This window comes from Pimephales promelas, chromosome 12 (genome assembly GCF_988280905.1).
Source record: "Pimephales promelas chromosome 12, fPimPro1.hap1.1, whole genome shotgun sequence".
Lineage (NCBI taxonomy): Eukaryota > Metazoa > Chordata > Actinopteri > Cypriniformes > Leuciscidae > Pimephales > Pimephales promelas.
This window is the reverse complement of record NC_142780.1, coordinates 16,477,173-16,502,267: the sequence shown is the minus strand read 5'-3', so window position 1 is coordinate 16,502,267 and position 25,095 is coordinate 16,477,173. Positions and strand designations below refer to the sequence as shown.

At 38.9% G+C, this 25,095-nt stretch overlaps 1 protein-coding gene and 1 long non-coding RNA gene across 2 annotated transcripts; both read right to left on the bottom strand.

Moving 5' to 3' along the window:
* Positions 1–75: 75 nt before the first annotated feature.
* LOC120481290 (kinesin-like protein KIFC3) lies at positions 76–18,315 on the bottom strand. Its single transcript, XM_039674870.2, has 20 exons — positions 17,790–18,315; positions 17,465–17,645; positions 17,152–17,248; positions 16,898–17,061; positions 15,032–15,284; positions 10,178–10,350; positions 9,839–9,904; positions 9,524–9,661; positions 8,034–8,231; positions 7,250–7,423; positions 6,950–7,097; positions 6,012–6,142; positions 5,747–5,858; positions 5,468–5,649; positions 4,372–4,476; positions 4,111–4,241; positions 3,397–3,517; positions 3,183–3,312; positions 2,833–3,062; positions 76–1,501 (listed from the first exon to the last, which is right to left on the bottom strand). The coding sequence occupies exons 2-20, from the start codon at positions 17,564–17,566 to the stop codon at positions 1,370–1,372; spliced, it is 2,787 nt and encodes a 928-aa protein (XP_039530804.2). The 5' UTR covers positions 17,567–17,645; positions 17,790–18,315; the 3' UTR covers positions 76–1,369.
* A 2,456-nt stretch (positions 18,316–20,771) lies between these two features.
* On the bottom strand, positions 20,772–24,894 carry LOC120481133 (uncharacterized). The gene is made up of 3 exons (XR_005623258.2): positions 24,706–24,894; positions 24,382–24,475; positions 20,772–23,190 (listed from the first exon to the last, which is right to left on the bottom strand). It is a non-coding gene; the product is annotated as an uncharacterized LOC120481133 (long non-coding RNA).
* Positions 24,895–25,095: the final 201 nt, after the last annotated feature.

The window sequence follows — 25,095 nt, the reverse complement described above, 5'->3', positions numbered from 1 at the left end:
GACTTTTTTCCTTTCTGTGCTTTATGATAAAACATTAATGGCAGTAGGCTTTATTTAAAACGGACAAAGAAGGGGTAGATTGACATTTTTATGTTTTATTTCTCTCCTATCTAATTAATATACATTAAATGGGAGGTTCCAAAATCAGACTCATTACAGAGGAGAATACAAATTATCACAATTCAAGAGAAATTGTATATCTAAAACTGCAATGCTTTATTAATGTATTTAATGTTAATAACTTAATTTGGGTACTTGAGCCACTGCTAATTTTCACAAACAAAATGATAGACCTACGTACTCGTTTTTGGTTAAAAGACAAGTTGTATGAACAGCACAAGTCTTTGACAATAAAGTGCATTCATTATCCTCTCACTGTAACATGGCTAAAACTAAGAGCTATGACATTTCACATTAAACGTAAACTTATCCTAATAATCCCAGAAAGTTAATACCTCTATATCATTCGTTTAAATGTAATTTACGTTGCACATTTATTACAAATGAATAATGAAAACAGAGTATATATAATGTTTAGGAGGAACATTTTGTTCAGTGTGGTTTACTCTCAAACCGAAAAATGAGATGTTCGCCACTAAGAAATTGGCTATTGCACATATTCTTGTCAAGTATAGTTACATTCATTCTTATCTTTAGCAGAAGCTTTTTTTTGTCCAAAGGCTGGCTTGATTTACTTATAAATATCTCTGTCAAATGACTCAAGAACTATCCAGTTCATGAATCACCCCTTCAGATGGTTGAAAATGTGACCTTTCGGTTATTAGCCTGGATCTTAAAATGCTAAGCTACCACCTTTGCAGAGAAATAGAGTCAGCAAATGCTGACTTTGTGCAATTCAGCTCAACTCACATCCATTTTACCTAATAAAAGACGGATCGACTGGTTCTACATATATAACATAATCATGGACGTCCACACAAACCACACACAAACATATTTTGGCCATTACTTCCTAAATATTATACCAAATAATTTAGATGTTTTGAGTAAATATCAGTATAAACGTCAAGCGATTAAGATGCTGCGGTCTTTTATGTTGTGACTCCCAAGATTTACTGAAATGACCTCACCAATTTTTCCTGTGGAGAATTTGTGATATTTTGAACTTGCGTTGATGGAGAGCTTGTCTTTAAACTGGTGGTGGTGGGTGTTGGTGAGACTTTGACATGCAGATCAGCTAATGGATAAAGCCATTGCTAGATATGTGGCATCACTGAAGTTTCCAGAACTGTAGCCCTTGAGTAGGATTGGAAGCCTCAGCCACGGGCTGAAAAGTGCAAGGCTTGTCCCATCTACACTTAATGCCCTTTCTGGTCCTGCTGTTACTTGTGAGGGTTGATGGTATGCATTAACTTTTGTTTTCATTATGTCCTCCTGTCTCAATTTTTCTTGCAGCAGGGCCCAGCTCCACCTTGCACACTCGCTGGGCAAACTTTAGCGAGCACAGGGTCTCTCCGACGTTGCTCTCAAGCGATGAAACCTAAAAAAGACAAATTATTTTTTACACAAGTAGTAAAATATGACATTACTGTGTCCATCAAATGGCATCCCCATGGACTACCTATAGACCATTCAAGAACTTTGAGGGATATTTTACAAAACATGGAACAAGCTGGTTAAAATTGCTTTAGTACATACAATTGTTTAAGTACAAGGTTTTGTTTAGATTACGAGTGCGTAGAGTAGAAATTCATGAGTCAACATCATTGCTGAGTATTTTCTCAAAACTGTAGTGAAACTTGGTTTGAAATCGCCAGTTTAGGTCACAAACTTTCTTGTAACCAATCACATCAATGTGCCGGTGGGCTTTAGGATATTATTAAGTTTCGAGTTGCAAGAGAAGCCAGGATATCCGGGAATGTATATTTTTCCGTTGATATGAAAAATCTGGTACATTTAGTAATATAGCGAGTGGATTATGTATGTGATGTATCTTACAATGTTATGATGAACTATATGCCTTTCTCCACTACTGTAAGTTCAAAGTGTTTCTACGGATACGGATTTTTAGATGGCAGACTGAGATGGCGAATGGGGTTAATTACGGTTATGTGTCGAACGTTCTAGAGAACGATACATAAAACACATTACTATTCTGATACATCGACTTGTAGTCAAGCCTGTATGAGTGAGTGGAGGTAGGGCACATTTGCATATTCATGGTATCAGCGTATACTAAATGAGGCAAGTGTACTACAAATGTAGTTACATTCAAGCTATTTTAAGGCATGAATAAAAAACTCACAGGAAAAAACTTGCCATTTTGGTAATCAAAAATGAGATTTAAGGGATACAATTATTGACTACAAGGGGACTTTGAGAAAAAAAGGTGCTTTTTGTCTATGAAGTCCAGAGCATTTTTTTTAATTAGAATTTTTGTTTTTGTCTCCTGCACATTGATAGTTTCTTCTCTAAAGACAAACTTTGTTAAATATTCTGGAAATTGAGTGGATGTGTGCTTTGTTTCCACTTGGTTTGGCAAGTAATTCAAATGACCACTTGAGGATATCATTAAACTCTACATTTCTTTACCAGATGTTTGTTGTGTAGGTGCTCCCTGAAATTAGTTTTTTCATGGCAGAATGTCTAAACCCTATTGGCATCAAATGAAAAAGAAAGAACTGTTGTTCGAAATAGATTTCGGTCAGCTACCTTGGCCCTTTCCGGTCTAATTTGGTGTTACAGTATAGACTTTGTGCTGATAGTCAAATGGGTTTTTCCACACTGGACTTTCACATTTGTCATTTTGAAAGGGGCTTAGCACAGCTAAGGTAATGGGGTTAACTTGTGAGTCTTGGTAAATCCTTGTACCTGAACAACCATGGCGGTTTTGTTGCCTTTTCCTAGTGAGTCCTGCAGCAGGTAGGTGAGTCGTGAGTTCCTGAAGGGTATGTGAGTCTGGTGGGCCCTAAGAGCTTGGATCACATCTCCTAGAGCGAGCAGTGAGCGGTTGATATTCTGGGCTTCCTTCAGTCTTTCCCCCTCTGCCCCAGACTTCCACACCCTTTCAGAACCAGCCAGATCCACAAGATTCAGCTTGCCTGCAAAGGAAAGGTCAGGGATTTTGGATGTAGAGGGCTTTTTGAGCGGAAATCAAGACTTTTAAGAACTCAACACGAAGAACTCAAGCAATTTAAAGATCCAGAGTCGTTGAGACTGACCGGTGGTTTTGGCTCCACTGGCGAGGTCTGTGCCCAGCACAGTCACAGTGAGCAAGGCATGTGATCGAGAGCTATGCTGATTCATCTGCGTTCCAAATGTAATCCTGTTCTTTCGAGCTATGGACAAAATCTGCAAAAAAACCCCAATAGATTATAGGAGAGAAGTTTTTTGTACAGTCAGCATTATCTTGACAGATGACGCCCTGGGACTCACTTTTTTGATATGCTGGAAGCTGTTGACCTCATTGACCCTGAGTCCTGGCACATGGAGCTGTCCTGTCCCATCAGGGTTGATCTTGATGTCAAGCTTCTCTCCATCCTTACTTAGTAGATCTCTGTTGTTAACAACCAAAAAATTGTTAACAGTTGAATTGTATTAAAGGTTTAGTTCACCCAAAAATGAAAACTGTCATTATTTACTCAACCCTACTGCAATTCCTAGACTTTAGTTCATCTACAAAAACAATTGTGTTCCTCATTTGTAAGTCACTTTGGATAAAAGTGTCTGCTAAATGAATAAATGTAAATTTAAGTGCAGTTGAGCTTCCGTTTACCATATTTAATGTATTCTATGGATGTGAGTTGATCAGTGTTTAAATGTAAAATTACATTTAAATCTGTAATATAAAGCAGGACAGAAATCTCGCAGGTTTCGAGCTTTTGTTTCAAGGATTAATGCAAGTCTTATGGAATTGGAAGTTTACGACATAAGGGTGAGTTACTGATGACAATTTTAATATTTGGGAGAACTAACCCTTTAATTTTCCTCACAAACCTCAATTGATCAACAGGTTATTGCATGATCCAATAGCTTGAATGTTTACTTAGATGCTTCCAAAATTTAATTGAATAGGCAATAATTTATTTGAAATTCAAAAAAGTTTTTTGACCACAGAATTTTTCATGATAAAGAGCTAGAATACAATACCTCAGGACCTCGTTGTAAATTTCCACCGAACTGACACTGACGGTATACGTCCACATATCTTTTCTTTCCTCAATCTCATTGAACAGATGTTTCAGGGCTCGTTGGTTGATACCGGGGTTCTCAACGGTACCCTGAGCAGACACGGATGGTTAATGAGACCTGACAGTCTTATTGAATAATTAATGGGAACAGATCATCTGGGTCAAAAGTATGAAATCGGAACCATGTGTTATGACAGGTATATAGTTACAGATATATTACCTCCATAGTATAGGTCTTGCCAGATCCTGTCTGCCCATAAGCAAAGATGCAAACATTATAGCCATCTATACAGGATGTGATGAGTGGCTCAATTTCCTGGAACACCTGAGATATTAAGAATGGTATAAAAAACACATCAAAAACATTACTAAAAATGCTTTCTTGATCAATTAAAGGTATCATTTACTTTCAAGTTGTTCCAAACCTAAATGAGTTTCTTTCTTCTGCTGAAAACAAGATATTTTGAAGTATTCTGAAGCATTTGGGTAACCAAACATCAATCAATTCATAGTTTGGAGAAAAAAATACTATGGAAGTCAAAGGGTTTCATTTATTGTTTGGTTACCGACATTCTTCAAAACATCTTCCTTCACAGAAGAAAACAATTCATACAGGTTTGGAACAATTTGAGGGTAAGTAAATTACGACAGAATTTTCCTTTTTGGGTGAACTATCCCTTTAAGCAAGCTATACTATAGGGATGCAATATGTATGGTACCATTATTGGCTGGTTTTGGAGATTTATCGCTACACTTTATACTTTTTGGATATCTACTTGTGCGTGCTTTTCCCGAATTTCATCTAATGCTCAGATAACTTAATTACACTACAGTGTAATCTTTAGCTAATCTCAAAATGAATGTAGTATACATTTTTAATAATGTTGTGATGCTTAAATTCAAATTTAAAAAACAATTTTATTTATTTTTTTATTTAGAAAAAATAGTATAGAATTTTAGTATCAGCCATGAAAATAATGACTAATTTAGTGATAGCAACCAGACATTAAATATTAATGCATTATTACTATAGGCTACTGATGTTTATAGACCATTTCACAAGATGTAACAACACTGGTCCAGAAGCACTTCCTGTTTCAGTTTTTTAACACTACATAAAAGCTGGGATAAAATACAACCAACAGAACATTTAAAACTGAATCAAAAAGTTAAACAAACATCTTTAAGATGCTTTCTTTACATGTGAAATAAAGAAAACAGTTACAACTGAAACAGGAAGTGTTTCTGGGCCAGTGTTGTTTACATCTTGTGAAATGGTCTATATTTCATGTGAATATGACTTTTACTCTGCTTACCTCATCTTGAGTGGCCTGAGGATGAAATACTTTATCAAGCTCGAAGTTTTTGGCCTTTCCCTTGCTTAAAACTGTGAGTGCAGATTCATTATTGGGGTCTGTTGTCACAACTACCGCTTGGCCTTCCTCATGTTGATCTTCCTTCAGTACTGGCTTTACACGGCACAGAACACGAATATTACCTGGTGGAAAACACACACACACACATACACAAAACGTTTCTTATATTTTGCTTAAATCATATGGACAGAAATGTTAAAAATGGTAATTACTGCCAACCTTTGAGCTCAACCAGCTGCTCGTGGTACTTCCTGCGGAGTGCTACCTCCTTTCTGTATTTTTCCAAAAGGTCTTTGTTGGCCTCTGACATCTCATTTATAGCTGCCATTATCTAGGGAATAATGTTGTAATAGAAAAAAAAAAAAAATTAAAAAAATTTTTTTTGAAATGAAAGCAAAAAATAAAATGTTCCAATTTATAACTCTTCGATCTCAGAAGTTGTACATTTAGTACAGGTTTTGTGCAGCAGTAGATATTTGCTTACCTGTTTCTTGGCTTCTTTGATAGCGTTTCCATAGAAGTCAGAAAAGTTGCGGACCTGAGTGCGCAGGCTGGCATAGTCGGTCTTCATGGAGCGTAATGTGGGAGGAAGAGCACTCAGGCGCTTCTGGAGGGCTGGAAATTACACATAAACATGCACTGAGACACACACATTGCCGTACATTTAACAATGTCAACAATAGGGGTGCTCATGAGCACACCTAAATCATGTCTTGTGGACTAACAAGTGTAGCGAAGACTATAGACCAGGGATGTCAACATCGGTCCTGGAGTGCTGCTGTCCTGCTGAGTTTAGCTCGAACCCTGATAAGAAACCTCACCTGCCTGAGGCCTTAGCAGAGATGGGCTTATTATTGGGGGATACGAGGGTCCGTGGCTCTACCTTTGGAAAAAGCGTAATGTAATCACATTACAACCTTGACATAATCGAATATCGAGTTGTGCGACAGTCAGTCACTGTTTGCAAAGAGCATAGAAATGAATGAGAAGTGCAGCATTTTTTTGGTGTAAACTTTAAAAATAGATCAATCGAAAACAAATGTGCAAACATGCTGAAGATTAGCCGATGGGATTCCTGTCGATTCCTTACATGATAAGCTATTTCCTCACAAAAGCGGTTATATTCAGCGTAGTGAAGCCTCTCCTCCATCGACAAACATTTTAACATTTCAAGTGGCTTTGGCATAAGTAATTCTGAAGACATTGATTAGTTTGTTCAGGTGTGTTTGATTAGGGTGGGAGGAGCCAAATTCTGCAGGACAGCGGCACTCCTAGACCGGCGTTGCCCGTCCATGCTATAGACAATATCATGTGTGCCACTCAAAACAAGGAAGATAAAAAGGGATCCGAAAACATGAAATCACCAAAACAATTTTTAAAGAACAGGCATGACGATTTGTGGTCTATATACAGTAAACTCACTTATAAACTGGTTCTGCAGGCTCTGGAAATGCTCCTCAGAGCAGTTGGCTGCCGCTTTTACAGCGGCTTCTTTCTTTTCCTCAAGATGTCCAATCTCCTTCAGCAGCTCCTCCCTCAGGGTCCCAATCTCCCTCTCATAAGCAGCAATCTGTGGAGCCATTGCTTTTTTAGAAGAGCTGAGGTTTTCTAGTTGTGTTTTGACATGAACTGTATAATTCAACAGCAGAGGCTGTTAAGAGCTTTAGTTTCAAGTTATACAGTATGTACCATCATAAAAACAAATGGATAAAGCTGAGAAACCTTGTGTTGCAAATTGCAGCTGACTTCATCTGAATGTCTGATGTTCTCCTCCAACTGTCTGCATCGTTCGCTCTGGTTGCTAAGCTTCCCAGAAAGCTGTGCATTCTGTTGTCTGACTTCAGATAGTTGACGCAGAGTTGAAGGCGACTCCACCTCAACGGTTTGGGTAACATACTAGAAGACATGGGAAAAAAATGTATTACTATTGATTCTCATTCTAAAGTGTATGTGATTGGAAAAAATACTTAACCCCAGAATGCAAGACATATCATCAATATTTTTGGTCCGTTTTCTTGTAATACACTAAATACTTACATATATATTAGGGCTGTCAAACGATTAATCGTGATTAATCGCATCCAAAATAAAAGTTTGTGTTTACATAATATATGTGGGTGCACTATGTATAATTATTTTGTACATAAATAAATACACACACATGCATGTATATTTAAGAAAAAAATATTATTTATATATAAAATATTTATATTTATATATAATATAAATTATATGTAAATCTATATACAGTATATACATTAAAATGTTTCTTAAATATATACAAACATGTGTGAGTATTTATATATATAAAATAATTATACACAGTGCACCCACACACAAACACACACATATATATATATATATATATATATATATATATATATATATATATATATATATATATATATTCATTCTCTATGTGTGTGTATCTGTAAAAAAAAAAATCAATTTGATCAAGTTTAATGTGGCTTTTTGTAGGTTTTAAGTATTCTTGCATTTTTCTTACTTTAACCACAGGCTCCTTGTTGCGTTCTTTGTCTAGTTCAAGCTGCAGATCTCTCAAACTCTCCTCTCGTCTCCTGAGCTCTTCTGCCTTCCTCCATTCGCTCTGCTCTTTCTGGTGCTCCAGAGTTGACAGCTGCTCTGCCCGCAGCTGCAGTGAACTTTCCAGCTGCAGAACACGACTGCGCAAGTTCTCATTTTCCTATAGGGTACAATAGTAAACTAATAATTCATATAATTGGTGCATATACACATAATGATGTCCAAGCTATGTCCATATACAACTGCACCTCACAGGCTGCATTTTGTATTTGATTTAAAATAGTAAGTAATAATAGAAAAAATATATACTTTTATAGAATCATTTTGTTATTTAATTCATTACACTGTAAAAAAAATCGACATATTTTTGAAATCTTTTTAAAATGTGCAATACTTGAACGTGAACCTATGTCAAACCAACAAAATTCCCCTGAATGTGTTCTTCCTAGTCAAGCAGTCGTCTGAACATTGTATTAAAAAAGTTATGGGAGTTCCCAACATGCATTGCACCATTATAGGATTATTGTTTTTCTGTTTGCTGACTTATGTTGTTTTATCATTGATGTTAAGAGCTTGTATTTTTTACATTTATTGATTGTCACTGTTCGGGTTTGTGTGTCAAATGTTGAGTTCTATGTACATACTCAACAACAAGCACCCTATAGTACAGAACAATACACTCACCTAAAGGATTATTAGGAACACCATACTAATACTGTGTTTGACCCCCTTTCGCCTTCAGAACTGCCTTAAAGGACAACTCCGGTGCAAAATGAACCTTTGGTCTAATAACACATCGGTACCTAGTCGACCGTTCTTTGAGATTAGTTTTCATGATAATCGAATGTAAAGAGTTTTATCTCTAAAAACTGTTTAGCGTATAACACTAGTTAGTATCTAGGGCATAGAGTAATGAAAAATAAAAATCATAAAAAGTTAATATCACTAACTAGTTAATATCAATATCACTAAGGTTTGCATGTAGGACCCTCATTAATGTTACAGTGTTAGTGTGGGGCTATTTTGAGCCATTTTATTATATATATATATATATATATATACACATATATATATATACAGTACACACATACATACATATATATATATATATATATATATATACTGGATTGCACTGGACACTGCAGTACCAGTTTTGGCCACAATCTTGCATACGGCTCCTTAAAAACAACAACAACAACAACAACAACAACAACGCTAATCAAATAATTTCAAAGACCATTTCAAAGTATATTTTTTGCTTTTGTGTGGTTTCAGTTGTTCAAAAATTTAAATGTAGAAAATTTGCTTGCAGATTTTACAAATATGTAAAATGAATGGTTAGTGAATGGGCCACAGTGGTGAAGCATACTGAAAAGGAAAAACAGTCAGAAGTGTCATATGAGTTTCGTTGTCATCAGTTACTGTACCCAATGCATTAAAAGACATTCTCACCTTGATGAGCACAGAGCTGGACTGGGATGGGATGACCGACAGTTGCTGCAGAAGACCCTGCGTCACTGTGAGGCTGTGTTTCAAACTCTCATTCTCTGCTGATAAGCAAAGCACTCGTTTTTCAGAGTCTGTTACTCCCTGGTGAAAGAAAAAAAAAACAGAAAAAAGTCACAGCTGACCTGGAAAAAAAAAAGTGTCTGATGGAACAACCTAGATTAGCTCTTGGTCACGAATCATTTTGAGGCTGTCTGGCCTGGTTTTAATGTGCTCAGTTTCAAATGCAGAGCACTGGAACAGATTCTTCCAAAAGCTTACTGATGTAACTCTGAGTTTGGACAGCTCCTCTTCTCTTTCCTCAATACAGCTCTTCAGCTCATCAATCTACAGGGAGAAAATCAATTGTGTCAGTATAGCCAGTCTGAAAAGAAAAATGAGTGAAGAGGGTGGATGACACTGAATAAACTGATGGAGAGGTAGCTGAATGGATGAAATATGCAGACTTACTGTCTGGATAAATGTAAAAAAGAGATGCGTTCATGATCATTGGTGAGGTAGAAAGAGGAATAAGTGGAGATATGCTATTAAATACCCTGAATGTGAAAGCATCACTGATTGCATGAATACATGTTGTGGATTGAATGTAGAATCAATCACCTGCTGTTGGAAGGCCTGCACTTTAGTGTGGCGATCTCTTTCTCTCTGCTCAAGCTGTGAATGAAGCGATCGCAGCTCTCCTCTCAGTTGACTCCTCTCTCCCTGCAGCCCGCACAGAGATTGAACCAACTTATGCAACCCAACTGGAGATGATGCAGGTAGCATGTACTCACCTACACACAAACACACACATGACATGACCGTTAAGAATGGATTTTCAAAAGAAGCTAGTTCATCTGGCATGAGTGGCTTACCAAAATACAATCCTACCATTCAGACTGTCCTAGCTCCTTGACTTTTACAAAATGTCTGGATGCGGCCCTCTCCCATGTGAGACAGTTGGGAGTACTCATCCTGAACTACCTCGATGATTGGTTTCACTGAGCCCAATCGAAGAAAAAACTATGCACGCACATATCTTAGCTCCTCAGCCACTTGAAAAGTCTTGGACTTGGCCCAAATGCGGGCCTAGATTCCGCTGGAGCACTCTCTAAAAATTCAGAGGCTAGCGGCATCTTTCCCCTGAAAATGTTCCAGAAGCTGCTGGGCCTCATGGCAGCACCCTCCTCAGTAGTTCCCTTGGGTCTGTTACATATTCGGTCACTACAACACTGAAGGGCCCACGTCCCATCTCAAGTGTGGTGTGAAGGCCACCTCATTCTCAGGGTGAACCATGGTTTTGCCAAATCCCTGGGCCCCTGGAAATGGTCCCATCTGTATCATTTGGGGTTAGAACTGGGCCCAGTATCCAAAAGGAAAGGGGTATCCTGGGCGGAACCGATGACGAATTGGGATATCAACTGCCTGGTAATTATGGCAGTACTTCTGGCCTTCAATGAGTTCCAGTCAGAACTCAAGGGGCACCATGTCTTGGTCCGACAGCATGTCAGTGGTGGTAGCCTATATAAATTACAAAGGGGGTCTCAGGTCTCATCTGGCGGTCTCAGGTCTCATCTCTCAAGTTGGAATGCCGCCTCCTTCTGTGGGCCTGGTACAATCTTTGCTCAGTGAGAGCAGTCCATTAGCAGATATGCTGTCTCGGAATGGACCATCCACAGGGGAGTGGGGAATCCTCCCCCAGTCGGTTTGCATGATCTGAAGCATTGAAGTAGACCTCTTTGCATCAAAAGAGAACTCCCACAGCCCGATGTTCCTCTCAAAGAAACATTTTTCAGCATAGGACTGATTTTAAGATTGCATTATTGGTTTTTAAAGCTCTTTACAACATGTCTCCAATTTATATCACTAACCTTTTAGGATTTTACACATCGGCTAGGACGCTGAGATTGACGGATCAAATGTTGTTGGTACTCCCTCATTCTAAGAAGTTATCAAAGGGTGATAGAGCTTTCACAGTAGTTGCTCTTAAATCTTCCACATATTAAGCAGGCTCCATCTATAGAGGTTTTTAGGTCTCATTTGAAAACTTAGCTTTTGGAGGAAGGGGATCTTGTGTCTGTATAGGCACAATACATGTTATTTGCTGTGTTTCCATCCAAAGTTGCGAATTTAAATTTCGGCTCAAAGTTCGAGATTTTAATAAGAATTATCTGATTCTTTTGCTATTCACATTAATTTTCTAGTTGTATTGTTGGCTTCTGCTCTTCTGTTCATGTCTCTTATCAGTTTGCATTCTTACGGTCACATGCTGCGTTAATGCCATGTCGGAATTACGCAACGTTTTATTCAGAGCTTTATTCAGGTCGTTGGACTAGGAATTATGTTTTTATGTCAACACTATAATCGCCTAAAATTAATCTGCAAAAGTCAGGTGGTACAATGGTAAAGTGGCACAAGCAGGTTGTAATTACGAGCACTACGGAATGGTGTGAACACACCTTTACTTCCTGGTTTTATCTTGTGATTGCCTTACCTTCATATGATCTTGAACATGTGTCATGTTTTGATTAGTTCCTTTAATTCATGTGTCATTCTTAATGGTTCATAGTGTTCATTGCTTTCACGTGTGTCTTGTTATTTCATTAGTCCTTCGTATATAGTATATCCCTTATGCTCCCATTGTCTCTAGTCTGGCTTTGTTTGAGTAACCGTCGCTTGGCAAGACAAGTCTTTTCTTTTTTTTTTTTTTGTATTGGATTATGTTTGGTAAATTAAGCTGCATATGGGTCGTTAAACTCACCCTCCAGTGGATTTGTTACAATAGTGCTGTTCTAATTGCTATTTCTTATAAGAAATGTAAGGAACATAACTGAAAACTCGATTAAACAGCCTATGAGCCACACAATTTTCCTCTGGGTTAGCTTAAGACTCAAGACCCGAGTTTTGAACTCAAAGACTTGTGCAACGTGCCTGGCAGCCTAACTGCTCTGCAACATTTTATTTAGATTCCCGCCATTTATTATTGATATGCCGAGTCAGAGTTGCTGTCTTTTCCTGTGCTGTACACTAATTACTTAGGCAGGCGACGTCAAATGTGAGCTTCCAGTCTCGGTTGGAGCAAGTCTATTGGTGGGAAGGATGAATGGAGACACACAGGGACGCCACCGCAAACGTGATGTGGAACAAACGTGATGGAGGAACAGGCTTGAACAAAAAAATGCAAATATAACTTTCTTTTCAGATAAGAAATTCAAGACAACATTTCATGGTGGGATTAATGTAGGGAGTATGAGGAATGGGCCAATTCAGATATGGGCAGACATGTAACACATGGAACTCAAGGCCATTTCATGCCTAAATTAGCTCCACCAAGAAATGTTGGCTGGGATATTTGATTCTGAATGATTTTTTGGTCAATATGTCTGTACAATTGACCGATACTCCTTGAAACCAATTTCCTAGCTGTGCTTTTTTTATCGTTCTCCTCCTCACATAAAATAAAACATAAATCATGGGACTCATTTTATGTTTTTTTCATCTCGGCTGTACAATGGATTTATATAGTATCTTACAGCAGTGCACGTGAAGTTCAGCTGTGCTAGTTTGTAAGTGCACTTGCATTTGTAAGAGAAGCAGCTCTCACAATGTTTTATTCATCTTTGTGAGCCACGGAGAAACATGCCAAGTGCTGTAGATGTACCAGCCAGGCAAATGGGTATTTTTACTACATGCTAATAAAAGGTATTGATGTCTCATGAGGAACAAACACATGTATTCCCATGTCAATTAGCCATCTGATTAATATGATTCATACTGTATCTGTATTTCATGTGGCTAATGGATTCATTGAAAATGTCTGCATGTAGGTGTCATGACGAAGGGCTCAATGTTTGGTGGGTTAGCATAGCCCAGATTGCTGGTACATAGCTATAACTACCTATTTTTCTCATTTGATTGAAATACATTTGACATATATTTCATTAGTAGAAATTTTAACAATGCTGGTTCTTTTTGGGAGGGATGTTTACATTTGCTCTGTCGGCTACCTCTCAAGAAACAAGATTATGATGTAATTATGCAGAATGCGCAAGAGATGAAAAAGAATGGATCGCTTTGGCCAGGTAGTATAGACCTCCTTTTTTGAAACACATTTGGGCTTAATCTAACTCATTATTTTCTAGTATCCTGATCATGTGCAAGACCACAAAGCCAAGAACATCTGACATTGAATTAGTGCAAGAGACGTGCATTTTAAACACACGCAATGTTTGTCTGAGGAGAAACAGACCGCCAGAGAGTCCAGATGCCCCATATAGCTCTGATGTCACTGCCAGGTGCGGTTTCTAAAACCATCAATCTGCTATTTTTGGCACTTTTTCCCAGTATTCTCATTTAATGAAAGTACAATTTAAAACTGTCCACATGATGTGAACAGGTCATTATCTCTTCCCTCATTGACGTCAAACTAAATTCTGAATCCAGAAACAAACATTGACATCATCTGGGGCCAGATTCACAAAACAAACACTTAAATTGCCCCTATTGTGCTATTATTAAAGGTTCCTAATATTGCTTGAGGTCTCCTACAATAGGATTACATGCATCCAAGGTCAAAAACACTTGAATTGTTTCATAATATACATTGAACATCACCTAATTTGGTTCATTTGAAGATTCAGTACAGATCTTATTCTTATCATTATGTGAAAAATAATAATTCAAACTTTAAAAATAAAAGTTCATGATTTATGTAATGCTCCCTGTTGTTAGTGTTTTTAAGATCAGTGTGTTATGAATAAAATGCATGTTTTTAAAGCAATGTTTAGAATGAGTGACTGGATTCCTAGATTCATCTTGGTAATGCAGACTGCATGAAGAGTTTTGAAAATGTGGCTTCAATTATATTAATAAAAAAAAAAAAACCTGTAATATTACTGAAAGAACATTTGCACATAACTTTGAAAAACCTTGCCAGAAAGTTTCCTATTAGCTGGGAAAAGCTATATAATGTAACAATAATAAAATATATAAATAAAAATGGGATGACATGTATAGAATGTAACTTCAAATATTCAGAAACATTCTTTTAATGTAAAGACTGAATCTTTCAGACAGACCAAACAGCAAAGACAGAAACAGATGGGTATATAACATCATTTGTTGATCATCATCTGAAAAGTTGGTCGTAACCATATCCCTAGGCCGAAACCTAATCCTACCCATAATTTACCCCCAAAATCAGGGGGAAATGATAGGTAGGTGCTGTAAAAGCACATAACCCTGGTTGTAAGCCTAAACTTGACATAAATTGTAAACTTTTCTCTAAAATCTGATTGGTTGAATGGAATGTTGTATTTGATGAAATCAGGTTCTGAGTTCTAAAATATCTAAAATATCAATGAATGTCAAGGTACAGTACATAAAGAGAGGGATCTAATATTAAACTCATCATTATCCAATGCTAAAGTCTTCACACTGAGATTCTGTGATTGATTTAGGTTCAAAAGGTCTCACCCTCATTTTCAGGTGATGGGCTCGGCTGCTGAGCGATCACTTCCTCCAGGTTGTTAATCACACTGTTCTTGTCTCTGAGGCGCTGGCGGTAGGACGTACGCAGGGCCTTCATCTTCCGCCGGTGCTGGGCACGGTGTCTGCGGAGCTGCAGACGGTACTGATCAGCCTGCTGCTGCAGCTGTTGCAGGTGGGAATATTGCTCCAGGAAGCTCAGGAGGTGGGACATCACAGACAGCAATGGAGACTCTGTCACCTGGAAAATACACATTTCATATTTACTCAACTTTTAAAAAATAAATGTGCACTTTCATTTCTATATTTTCATTACAGTTCTACACTATCTTTCAGAAAATGTGACAGATGCATCCAGGAAAAAAGTTATGTTAAGGTTTTGTGGAGGTAAAACAAAAGCTGAAATAAAATGAATGTCAACTCTAAAGACATTAAAAAAATTCAAACTATTAAAATTGACAAAACACAACAACAAAAAAACTAAAGTCAGAAAATAAAAACAAATTCAAATTATCAATAAAACCTATGATAGGAACCCAATTATACTAAAATATGATATTTATTATATTACATTATGCTATAAAAATTATTTAAAAATAACAATGCTTGGTGATGGAGGACAGAAAAAAGAACAGCAATTTTGTTTAATTTTTCACTAATGAAAATGAGGATGTACAGTACAGTATGTTTAATAGGCTGCACTTTAATGTAAGTAGTAACAGACTTTACATCCATCCATTCCAGCCTTTTAATTAAATGCGGCATCTACCCTGACTAAGGTCTCTCCTTAAGTTTGACTAGGGGCCAATGTAAGTCTTTTTAAGCCAATTTAATCAATTTTGCTCTTTTTGAAAATTAATAACCAAATTTGAAGTATTATTCATAATCATAGAACAAATCAGCACCACTATTGACAAATAGCATACAGTTTGGATTGGCGGTATGGTTTTGTTCTTGGCGAGAACTCCCTTCGCATCCATGCAGCCTAGCGTGGATAAGAGCAGGGAGAGATATCAGATATCATTAATGTCACCATTTTAATATACACCATAATTCGAGAAAAATCCTGACTGGACGAGAGGAGGAGCTGGGGATGGAGGAGGGTAATTTGCCCCCGAGAAACGTGATAGCTGGTTTCTTAGGAGCTTACATATGGATGTTGTGATCAGCGACGTATTACTATAAATTGACGAGAGAATCAGCTGATGCAAGCTTGACTAATGTGACCAGCCAGAACTTATGATACGCTTGATTTTAGGCTTACAACTAGGGCTTGGTGCTTCTACATCAGTGTTATCCATCTATCATTCCCCTCTGATTTTAGGGGTAACTTAAGGGTAGGGTTAGTGGTTTTAGGTTTAGGGGTAGGGATATGGTTTTGAATTGATTACATTTTCAAACAGGAATGTTGTTCCAGGATCAACAAAATATGTTGACTCAGGCATTTCACATACAATTAGAGGGAGTTAAGTTGGCGTGCACCCGGGGGGAGGGCTCCGAGCTCGGAATTCGGTCCAAACCCAAAAAACTCCCCTCCGTATGTAAATGGTTCGGACTAGAAGAGTGGAGAAGGGGTGGTGGAGGGATTCTGCAAAACTGTCAATGGATTGAGTTGAGACTTCTGAATATATACACCTCTTATCATTGATTGCTGAGTGTTCTCCACCCGTGTTAATTATCTGAACGTGCTCCTCCCGAACTTTGTTAATCAAACATCAAATTGCATATTATTCTAACTCAGCAAAATCAGGACGTGCCATACTGTAGAGCTAAGGGTCTGCTGAAATACTACCACCACCAAATCACCACTACTATTAAACAAGGTACATGTGAATTTAGTTAGAAGGTCTTCACCTTTTCACTAGGTTCTGTTGGAGAATTAGTAGCTCTTCTCTTTTCTGCCTCTTGCTTGAAAGACAGGAAAGCTGTTAATGGTGTTTTGGCAGGTAATCCATGACCTTCATCAAACTCATCATCTTCATCACTGAGAGACGCCCCATCACTCTCACTGCTGCTGCCTGCAATATGTAGGTGATTATGGTTGAATGCTGATTATGTGGAGCAGCACTTCATTGTATTTAGAACATCACGCAGCAAAACATTCTTACTTGAATCACTCAGTCTTGCACACCCTCTTTTGCCCAACCTGGGGGTGTGGCTACTCTTCCCCTTGCTCTTTGTTTCCATGGAAACATGGCCAGGCTCCTGTCAGTTACAGAGGGAGACGAATGTGATTATTGGAAGGTGTTAAAGCCACCACCGAGGACATACGATAGGTGACTGTGAGTGTGCATGAGTGCATAATCGAATCATCACCTGAATGAAATTATTATAATCAATCATTCGATTTTTCTTGTTTGCATATATTGTACAGAGGACAATATGGAATACATGTATTAGCACGTCTATCGCCACACATACCTCTGGGGATTCTCCATACGCCCCCTCGAGCGCTGTCTCCTCCTCCTCCTTTTTAAAGACGGTGTAGAAGATGTACACCAGCAAAGAATAGAAGGCATACATGTTTCCTGATATGCGGGTGTTATAACAGTGGCTGGAAATAAATGCGATTGCTTCACAGCATCTCTCTGCTCTTCCCACACTACAATACAATCAGGCAAGTGTTACTAAACCGCAGCTCCAGTAGCAAAGCCACCACAACAAATCCTGTATGGATGCGGATGGCATTCCCATGTTGTCAAGCTCCTTAGAATGATGCTATTCCCATTGTTTTGCAGAGTCTCACCATCTGCTGAGGTTGATCCTCCACAACTGCAGTTACCGCATTCCCATTCTTCCACTCTGAAGCTCTACATGGCGATTCTGCAGGACCGCTTGTGCCTGTTCACCAGTGTTTCGGGGTTTTTAATGGCAACACTAGCTCTTGACACCGCACATCTGTCCAACCTGCTATTCCTGCCTTCCTTTCCCTCCTCCTCTCTCATTATCCATTCCTCTCCTCCCCCCTCCTCTCTCTTCTCAGGAGTGTTTGAGAATGCTCATCGCAGATGTGTAGTGCACTGCAGTGGTGGGGTGAAGCTGATAGAGATTGGTGAGAGAAAGAACAGGAAGTCAGATGCTCATCAAAGCGTTCTGATGTTGCTATATTCAAAGTGACAACCATTTATGGATTCTAAGGCAACGAATCATGCAGAATCAACCATAGGTTTTTCCTTCTATAGCTTCACCACAGCAAGATTTAAGAAGTTTATTAAGTTCTGATGATGATATTTTGTGCCTGTCAGCAGAATACTGTGGTTATGATTAGATTTAACTGGGTTATGAGGACCGGGGTGTAATGAATCTTGGCCAGGCGAATTATACCACACACACACACACACACATACACATTCATCCACGTACCTCAGTGGCATCGAGTTACAAGACTTTTATGGGACCAATGGAATGTGGACAAACTAATGTCTCTGAACAAAGAGAAATACATCTCTTTTGGTTTTAAAGACATTTAACAAAGGTATTCAATGGTTTTTGTGTATATGTGTCTTCCCCATGTCACAGTGAAATAACTTTGTTTGGTCACAGTTTAAATAGGAATTAAAAATACCTTCGTCATGCATTTGAAACATAAGTGTATATTCCTTTGATATAACATAATGTTCCTTGATATCTCTAGAATGCTTATTGAATGAAACACTCGAATATGCATAGAGATGTAAAGTAAAGTGTATTTTTAATTCGTTTTACTGCCAATGAAGATCAAATTGTTATTATAGAACACACCCCCTTCCACGAGAAGCGCGCGCTGAGGAACAAAGGACCATAAAAAGGACCATAAAAGAAGGCTTCTCGCGTGTAATATCCACTCTCCGATTGGCTCAAGCCAACAGGAAGGGGATGGATTTCTCCAAGGTGATAAATGTGAGAACGCAGGTCCGCCCTCCGCTCTTCTGAACTTTCCAGCGCTCAACATGTAAACCTCACGGGACTCTGATCCAACCATGGGTCTTTCCTTTTGTTCGTCTAAAAGTTTCATCTTTTCCTCAAGTGGACTACCAAGTTCGTCTTCCAGGAAAGGAAGTGGACTTTGCCGAACTATCTCCTCGGGTAACGTCACCTCAAAGACTCTCAGCCTTTCAAACACTGGCGCTAAATGCCGACGAACGCCACGTGACTCCCCACGGAACAAAGCAGCCATGAACGAGCCGGGACGGGCCGCGCCAACATGCCGCGGCCGCGCTTCACGTGACGCACGCGCGCCGGACCGGCGCACCTCTAGCCGACACGTGGCCCGAACGGGTCGAGCAACGAGCCCACGACTCACACAGACCACATGTGCCTTGCAAGTATACCTTCTTTTAGAGCTTCTAAGAAGCATTAAGAAGATGTTTTTGGGGTGTCAAGAAAGGTTAACTGACTGTTTTGATGAACGTAACTCTCTCTCTCTCTCTTACAACTCACTCTCTCTCTCACTCTCTCTCTCAAACTCACTTAACTTGCGCGTATCCATTGTCTAAACGCTCTGCGTCGTCTTAGTTTGTGTTTTAATGTTTGTAAATACATGTATCATTGTAACGTAGTGAATGCTTAAGTAGGAACTTTATTAAATACAAAGTATGCTTACCTTGACTGATTGTCTTGCTCATGATACGGGTCAATGAAATGTCGATTTAAAGCTACACGCTTTACAGAACTATAAATACCTAAGAGGGTATTTGGTTATATGGCAGGGAAGGCAGATTCTAGTGGCCACAGAATTTGTTTTCACAAGCTATATAACTTAATTGAGCTAATTGATTTTACCTGTCTTGTAAAACGTGGTCCTTGCAATCAATAACAATTAATTTGTGGTGGATTGCGGGGATGCACATGTATGCATATGGGTAAAATTAATAAATTAACATGTAAGACCGGTCTGATCCAAATCTGTATGAATAATTATTAATTATCAATTATTAATTATGATATGCAAATTCCCCCCTGATCAGAACCGACCCAGAGTCTTTACAGGGGTGACCACTAGATGGTTGAATGGTTTACAAATGGAAATAGCCCAACAAAACATTTGATAGTAAAAACAAATATTGCTTGTTAAGGTCAGCTCTGTGGAATTCAATACAATTCAGCTGCATTTTAGACCATGAAACACTAGAGGGCGCACTACATCAGCTGAAATAAATCTGGCAGTGTGCCAAATTGTTTCCTATACTCTCATTGCCTATTCCCTACATTAGTAGTGTACACAGTGCAGCGCTTCAAGGTTCTAAGTCAGAACGTCGGCTCATTATTGGCCAGCTACGTGTGATGAGTCAGCATCACACGTATGTGTCGTGGTGCTCTCGTGAACAGCGTCAGCCAATAATGAGCCAGTATTCAGGTGTGTTTAATTGGCTTTATGCACAGCTGCACTACATCCTGAACTTAAGCCAGCTCCTTGTTTCCTGTCTACCATTATTGCAGACTGATCTCATGAAGTAGCGTGTGTATGACACGGCAATTCGTATTTCCATTTTTGGCGTGCTATCAAGACGCATAATCGCTTTTCAGCGTGTTTATGAACGCCGTTGACTTAACGTTATTACTGTATATATAAATATATGACTTACCTCAACCCCGTCCCTAAACCTAACCGTCACTGGGGTTAATGGCATTTATGACTGTTCCCTTGCCATCCTAGGAAAAAAAAGATCGCTCCCCAGATGTAGATCTATATTTTACTTCATTTCGCACGGACATTTGACGGCGTGTACAGACACGCAGAATCACTCGGACGTTAATGGCGTAGACATACACGCATACACGCGGATACACACGGATAGCTCAAAATGCGTAGAGATAACACGCCACTTGACTCGAAATTGGCATGTATGTTTACACAAAAGTCATGATGTCATGTTGATTATTGGACAAATTGATTAATTCAGGTGTGCCTGACCTCAGTAGTCACGGCAACAATAATCAGACACACTTGAATTAATCAAGTTTGGTCAATAATGGCCTTAATGTGCTTCTTCTTGAGCCACTCCTTTGTTGCCTTGGTAGTATGTTTTGGGTCATTGTCGTGCTGGAAGACCCATCTTCAGTGTTCTGGCTGAAGGATGGAGTTTCTTGTCCAACATCTGATGGTACATGGCCCCATCCATTGGCCACTCAATACGTCAAGTACCCTCGTCAAGTACAGTCGTCCTGTACCCTTAGCAGAGACACAGCCCAAGAGCATAATGTTTCCACCTCCGTTCTTGACAGTAGGGATGGTGTTCTTGGGGTCATAGTCAGCATTTCTCTTCCTCTAAACACGGCGAGTGGATGCCAAAGAGCTCATCTGACCACAGCACTTTCTCCCAAGCCCTGTCTGAATTATTAGATGATTGTTGTTACACTTTAAAAGGACTTCTATATGTGCCTTCTTGAGCGGGGGGACCTTGCGGGTGCTGCTGGATTTCAATAAATTGCGGCGTAGTGTGTTACCAATGGTTTGCTTGGTGACTGTGGTCCCAACTGCCTTGAGATCATCAAGAAGCTCCTCCAGTGTAGTTCTGGGCTGATTCCTCACCTTTCTTATTATCATACGTACCCCATGAGGCGAGATCTTGCATGGAGCTACTGACCGAGGGTGATTGATGGTTATTTTGTATTTCTTCCATTTCCGAAAAATGCCACCAACAGTTGTCTCCTTTTCACCAAGCTTCTTGCAGATGGTCTTGTAGCCCATTTCAGTCTTGTGTAGGTCTACAATCTGGTCCCTGAAGTTTGACAGCTCTTTAGTCTTGCCCATGGTGGTGGAGACGTTGTAATGGAAGATACAGATTCTGTGGACAGGTGTCTTTTATACACACAACGAGCTGACATTAAGAGTACTATCTTAAAATGACAGAACTTCGTGTTACACATGGGCACATAACAAATCTGTTTACAGTTCACAAATCAATTTACAACCTTTATATAATGTGTTTATATAATAACATTTCTAAAGAATGCTTTCAGCAACTTGTTAAATCAATGCCATATAGAATTAAGGCAGTTCTGAAGGCGAAAGGGGGTCAAACACAGTTTTAGTATGGTGTTACTAAAAATCTTTTAGGTGAGTCGTGAGTGTATATAGTAACAGCATACACTGTTTCTTTTTTGTGCTTCATTGTTTAAATTTACATGTCCTCAGTCAATACAAGTAATGCTATGTACATTCATGCTTATTTTTTCATCGCCTTTTAGCAATCTGTAAAAACACACATTAAACTAAGTTAAGTTGCATTTTTGACATTCAGAAAACATCTTTGCAATATCATTTTACAAAAGAAAAAAAAATGTTTTGTATACTGTACAAAAACACATCTAAATCAATAAGTAAATTTACTTTAAATTTACCAAAGTTTCTTGGTACATGGCAACACTGACTTAAACAGAGTCCCATTCTTTCTTTATAAAAGATTACATTGTTGATGATGATGCTAAACAATATATTCATTGCTCAGGAATTTTAGAAGCTCTCAATCTCACTGTAATGGATTTAATAGGTTATAAATAAACTCTATTATGCAAATAGATGTAAACAAACTCCAGTTTCTGTAATATAATACACTATAATGTTAGCTTATAAGACAGAAGGCTTTTATGTGCAACAGTAAAACACTGTACATATACCTGCTAATAACCTGAGAGTAAGTCCCCTAGTCCCAGCCTTTCAAATCAAGCAGGTATTTAGTAAGGCCCTTCCTGGTGGTCCAGCAACCTAATGCCATGATGACCTTAAAGATCCAGTTGAGGAGTCCTTCTGTGGGTATCACGAGGGGACCCAAAGATCTAGATCTGCTCCTTGGGGAAACAAATAAAGGGAGACTGAGGGCAACACTCCCTACCGCCCCTGCTGCATTTTCAGCAAACGCGCACACTGTCAGTGAACAGGAAAGGGTGGAAAAGGCCAAGCAGCGTGACATAATGATCAACCCATCTGGTGTTAGCCAATCAGAGAGCATTATGAATAAAGTGGAGCCAATCAGTAGGATACGGGCTGTCATGTGGTCGTCACTAAGCCACAAGAAATCAAAAGTAGAAAGCACAGGTCCGAGTGATTCACCTGCCCATTCTAGATCATTCTGGAGTGACATGATAATTTGGTTACTGGGAGAAAAGAATGAAAGGGCAGATGAGCAGCCAATCAGGAGAAAGCCCAAAGATGAAGCTCTGTGATCCTGCAAACAGAGAAAGAAAAGTTATAACAGTGCAACCACTAGGCCTGTAGCGATGCGTCGATGATGTCGACGCGTCAACGTCAAAATTTCGTTGACGTCATATTTTTGGGTCGACGCAAAGTTTGTTTTTGCACCGTTCTCGGATGTACAGCTCGCCACACCGAAACATTATGGAATAGAGGACGAAACAGCAACCAATAAAAGCCCCCCAAAAAAGAAAAAAAATCACCCTAAATCATTGAAGGTATGGGTATGATTACTTCAAATTTAGTCCCAAACGAAAAGGTGTCGTTTTTTGCGCTCTTTGCCAAATGGAGTTGGCATACCACACCAGCACAACAGCAATGTGGGAGCATCTGAAAGGAAGGCACCTCATTGTCACCCGTGAAGGAGACAAAAACAAGTAAGTACTAACGTTGGTTAAATTAATTTCATGTTTGGGTAGTGTGTTGTGTAGCTTGAGCTCTCCGTGCAGTTTGTTCGTGTTAGTTCGTTAACGTTAGCTAGCTACTGGTGCATAGACAGCTGTATGTAGCTAACGTTAGTTATTATCTAATGTTGGCTTGAATTGTAGCAAGTTTACGGCTGCAGAACACCGCTATCTATAGTAGCTACTAGCTAACATGAACGTTAGCTACTAACCTAGCACGAACAAACTGAACAGAGCTAAGATGCCTTGGTTGGCCCAGCACCACCAAAGTGCACAGCTGCTAGATCTAGCTAACGGTAGCAAGCAGATTGCACTAGCTTTTTTAACGTTATCTGTCGAACGTTAGCTAACTCACGAGTCATGACTTAACCTTAGTTAGCCTTAACTCATGCTGTGGTGGTTTACGAGTTACATACATATCATTGACTAACGTTAGCCAGCTTATAGTATCATGAGCTGCACATAAGCTGGTGCGCAGTGCTCATGAATGAATAGTTGTTTTTATGAGCACTGAAAACATTAAAATGAGCACAATATCCAAGTGTGATAGGGCTCATTTGAGTACCAACCATTTTACAGTGTAGATATAGTACTCTGTAAGAACCAGATCAAATTGTTGTGGATTTAATGTGCACCCCTGCATTTTCCATGTTACACGACAGAGACACAGCTGCTACGTTATCAGCTGGCTAGCCTAACCACATGCATCTCACTGATAATATGCATAATCACAGGATTCAATATACTGAATGGACGTTTACCTTGAATAGCTGATAAGCAGCATGTAGTGATGAGACAGACAACATCATTAATGTCATGACTGTGGTAAACTCTTTTATAAAATCCATCAGTGCCCTTTGAACAAATCAAAATGAAATTAGTGCACTTTTAAGTGTACACAACAAATATTAGTATAAAATACAAAGATAAAGCACAGTACATTTGCATGATATACAAACTAGACAAAGTAACACACTTACTGGTAACAAAAAATGCTGTATATAAATCTGTTACTAACTAACACATTTACTAATGACTGAAATCTACTCTACTGTATTGTAGCAAATAGGATTGTCACGCCATACCTGAGCAGTAAGTGAAGTATTTTATTGAGGCAAACTGCAAAACGTCAAGATACTGAATTAAGATTTAAATCAAAGTAGTTGTCATTCGGTTCTGTGGCAAAATGTCAAAGATTGCGTTCAGCATGTGCTCGCTGTTTATCATCAACAACCCGAGCGAGCCGAGCACAGGAAGTGTGTCCACTTCTGCGCTTAGCGGGTGGAGTGTGTGTTCTACCATCTAGTGGACGAGAGAGAAACAGCACCAATGTTGAGATCAAAAACATAATAGAAATCCGGGTTACAGCACTCAATTTATCTCATGGAATATGAAAAATCATGAAAAATCAAATGATATAATCGTTTTGGTGCGATGCTGTATGAGTTATTCCACCGAAAGAGTGACATTACTGT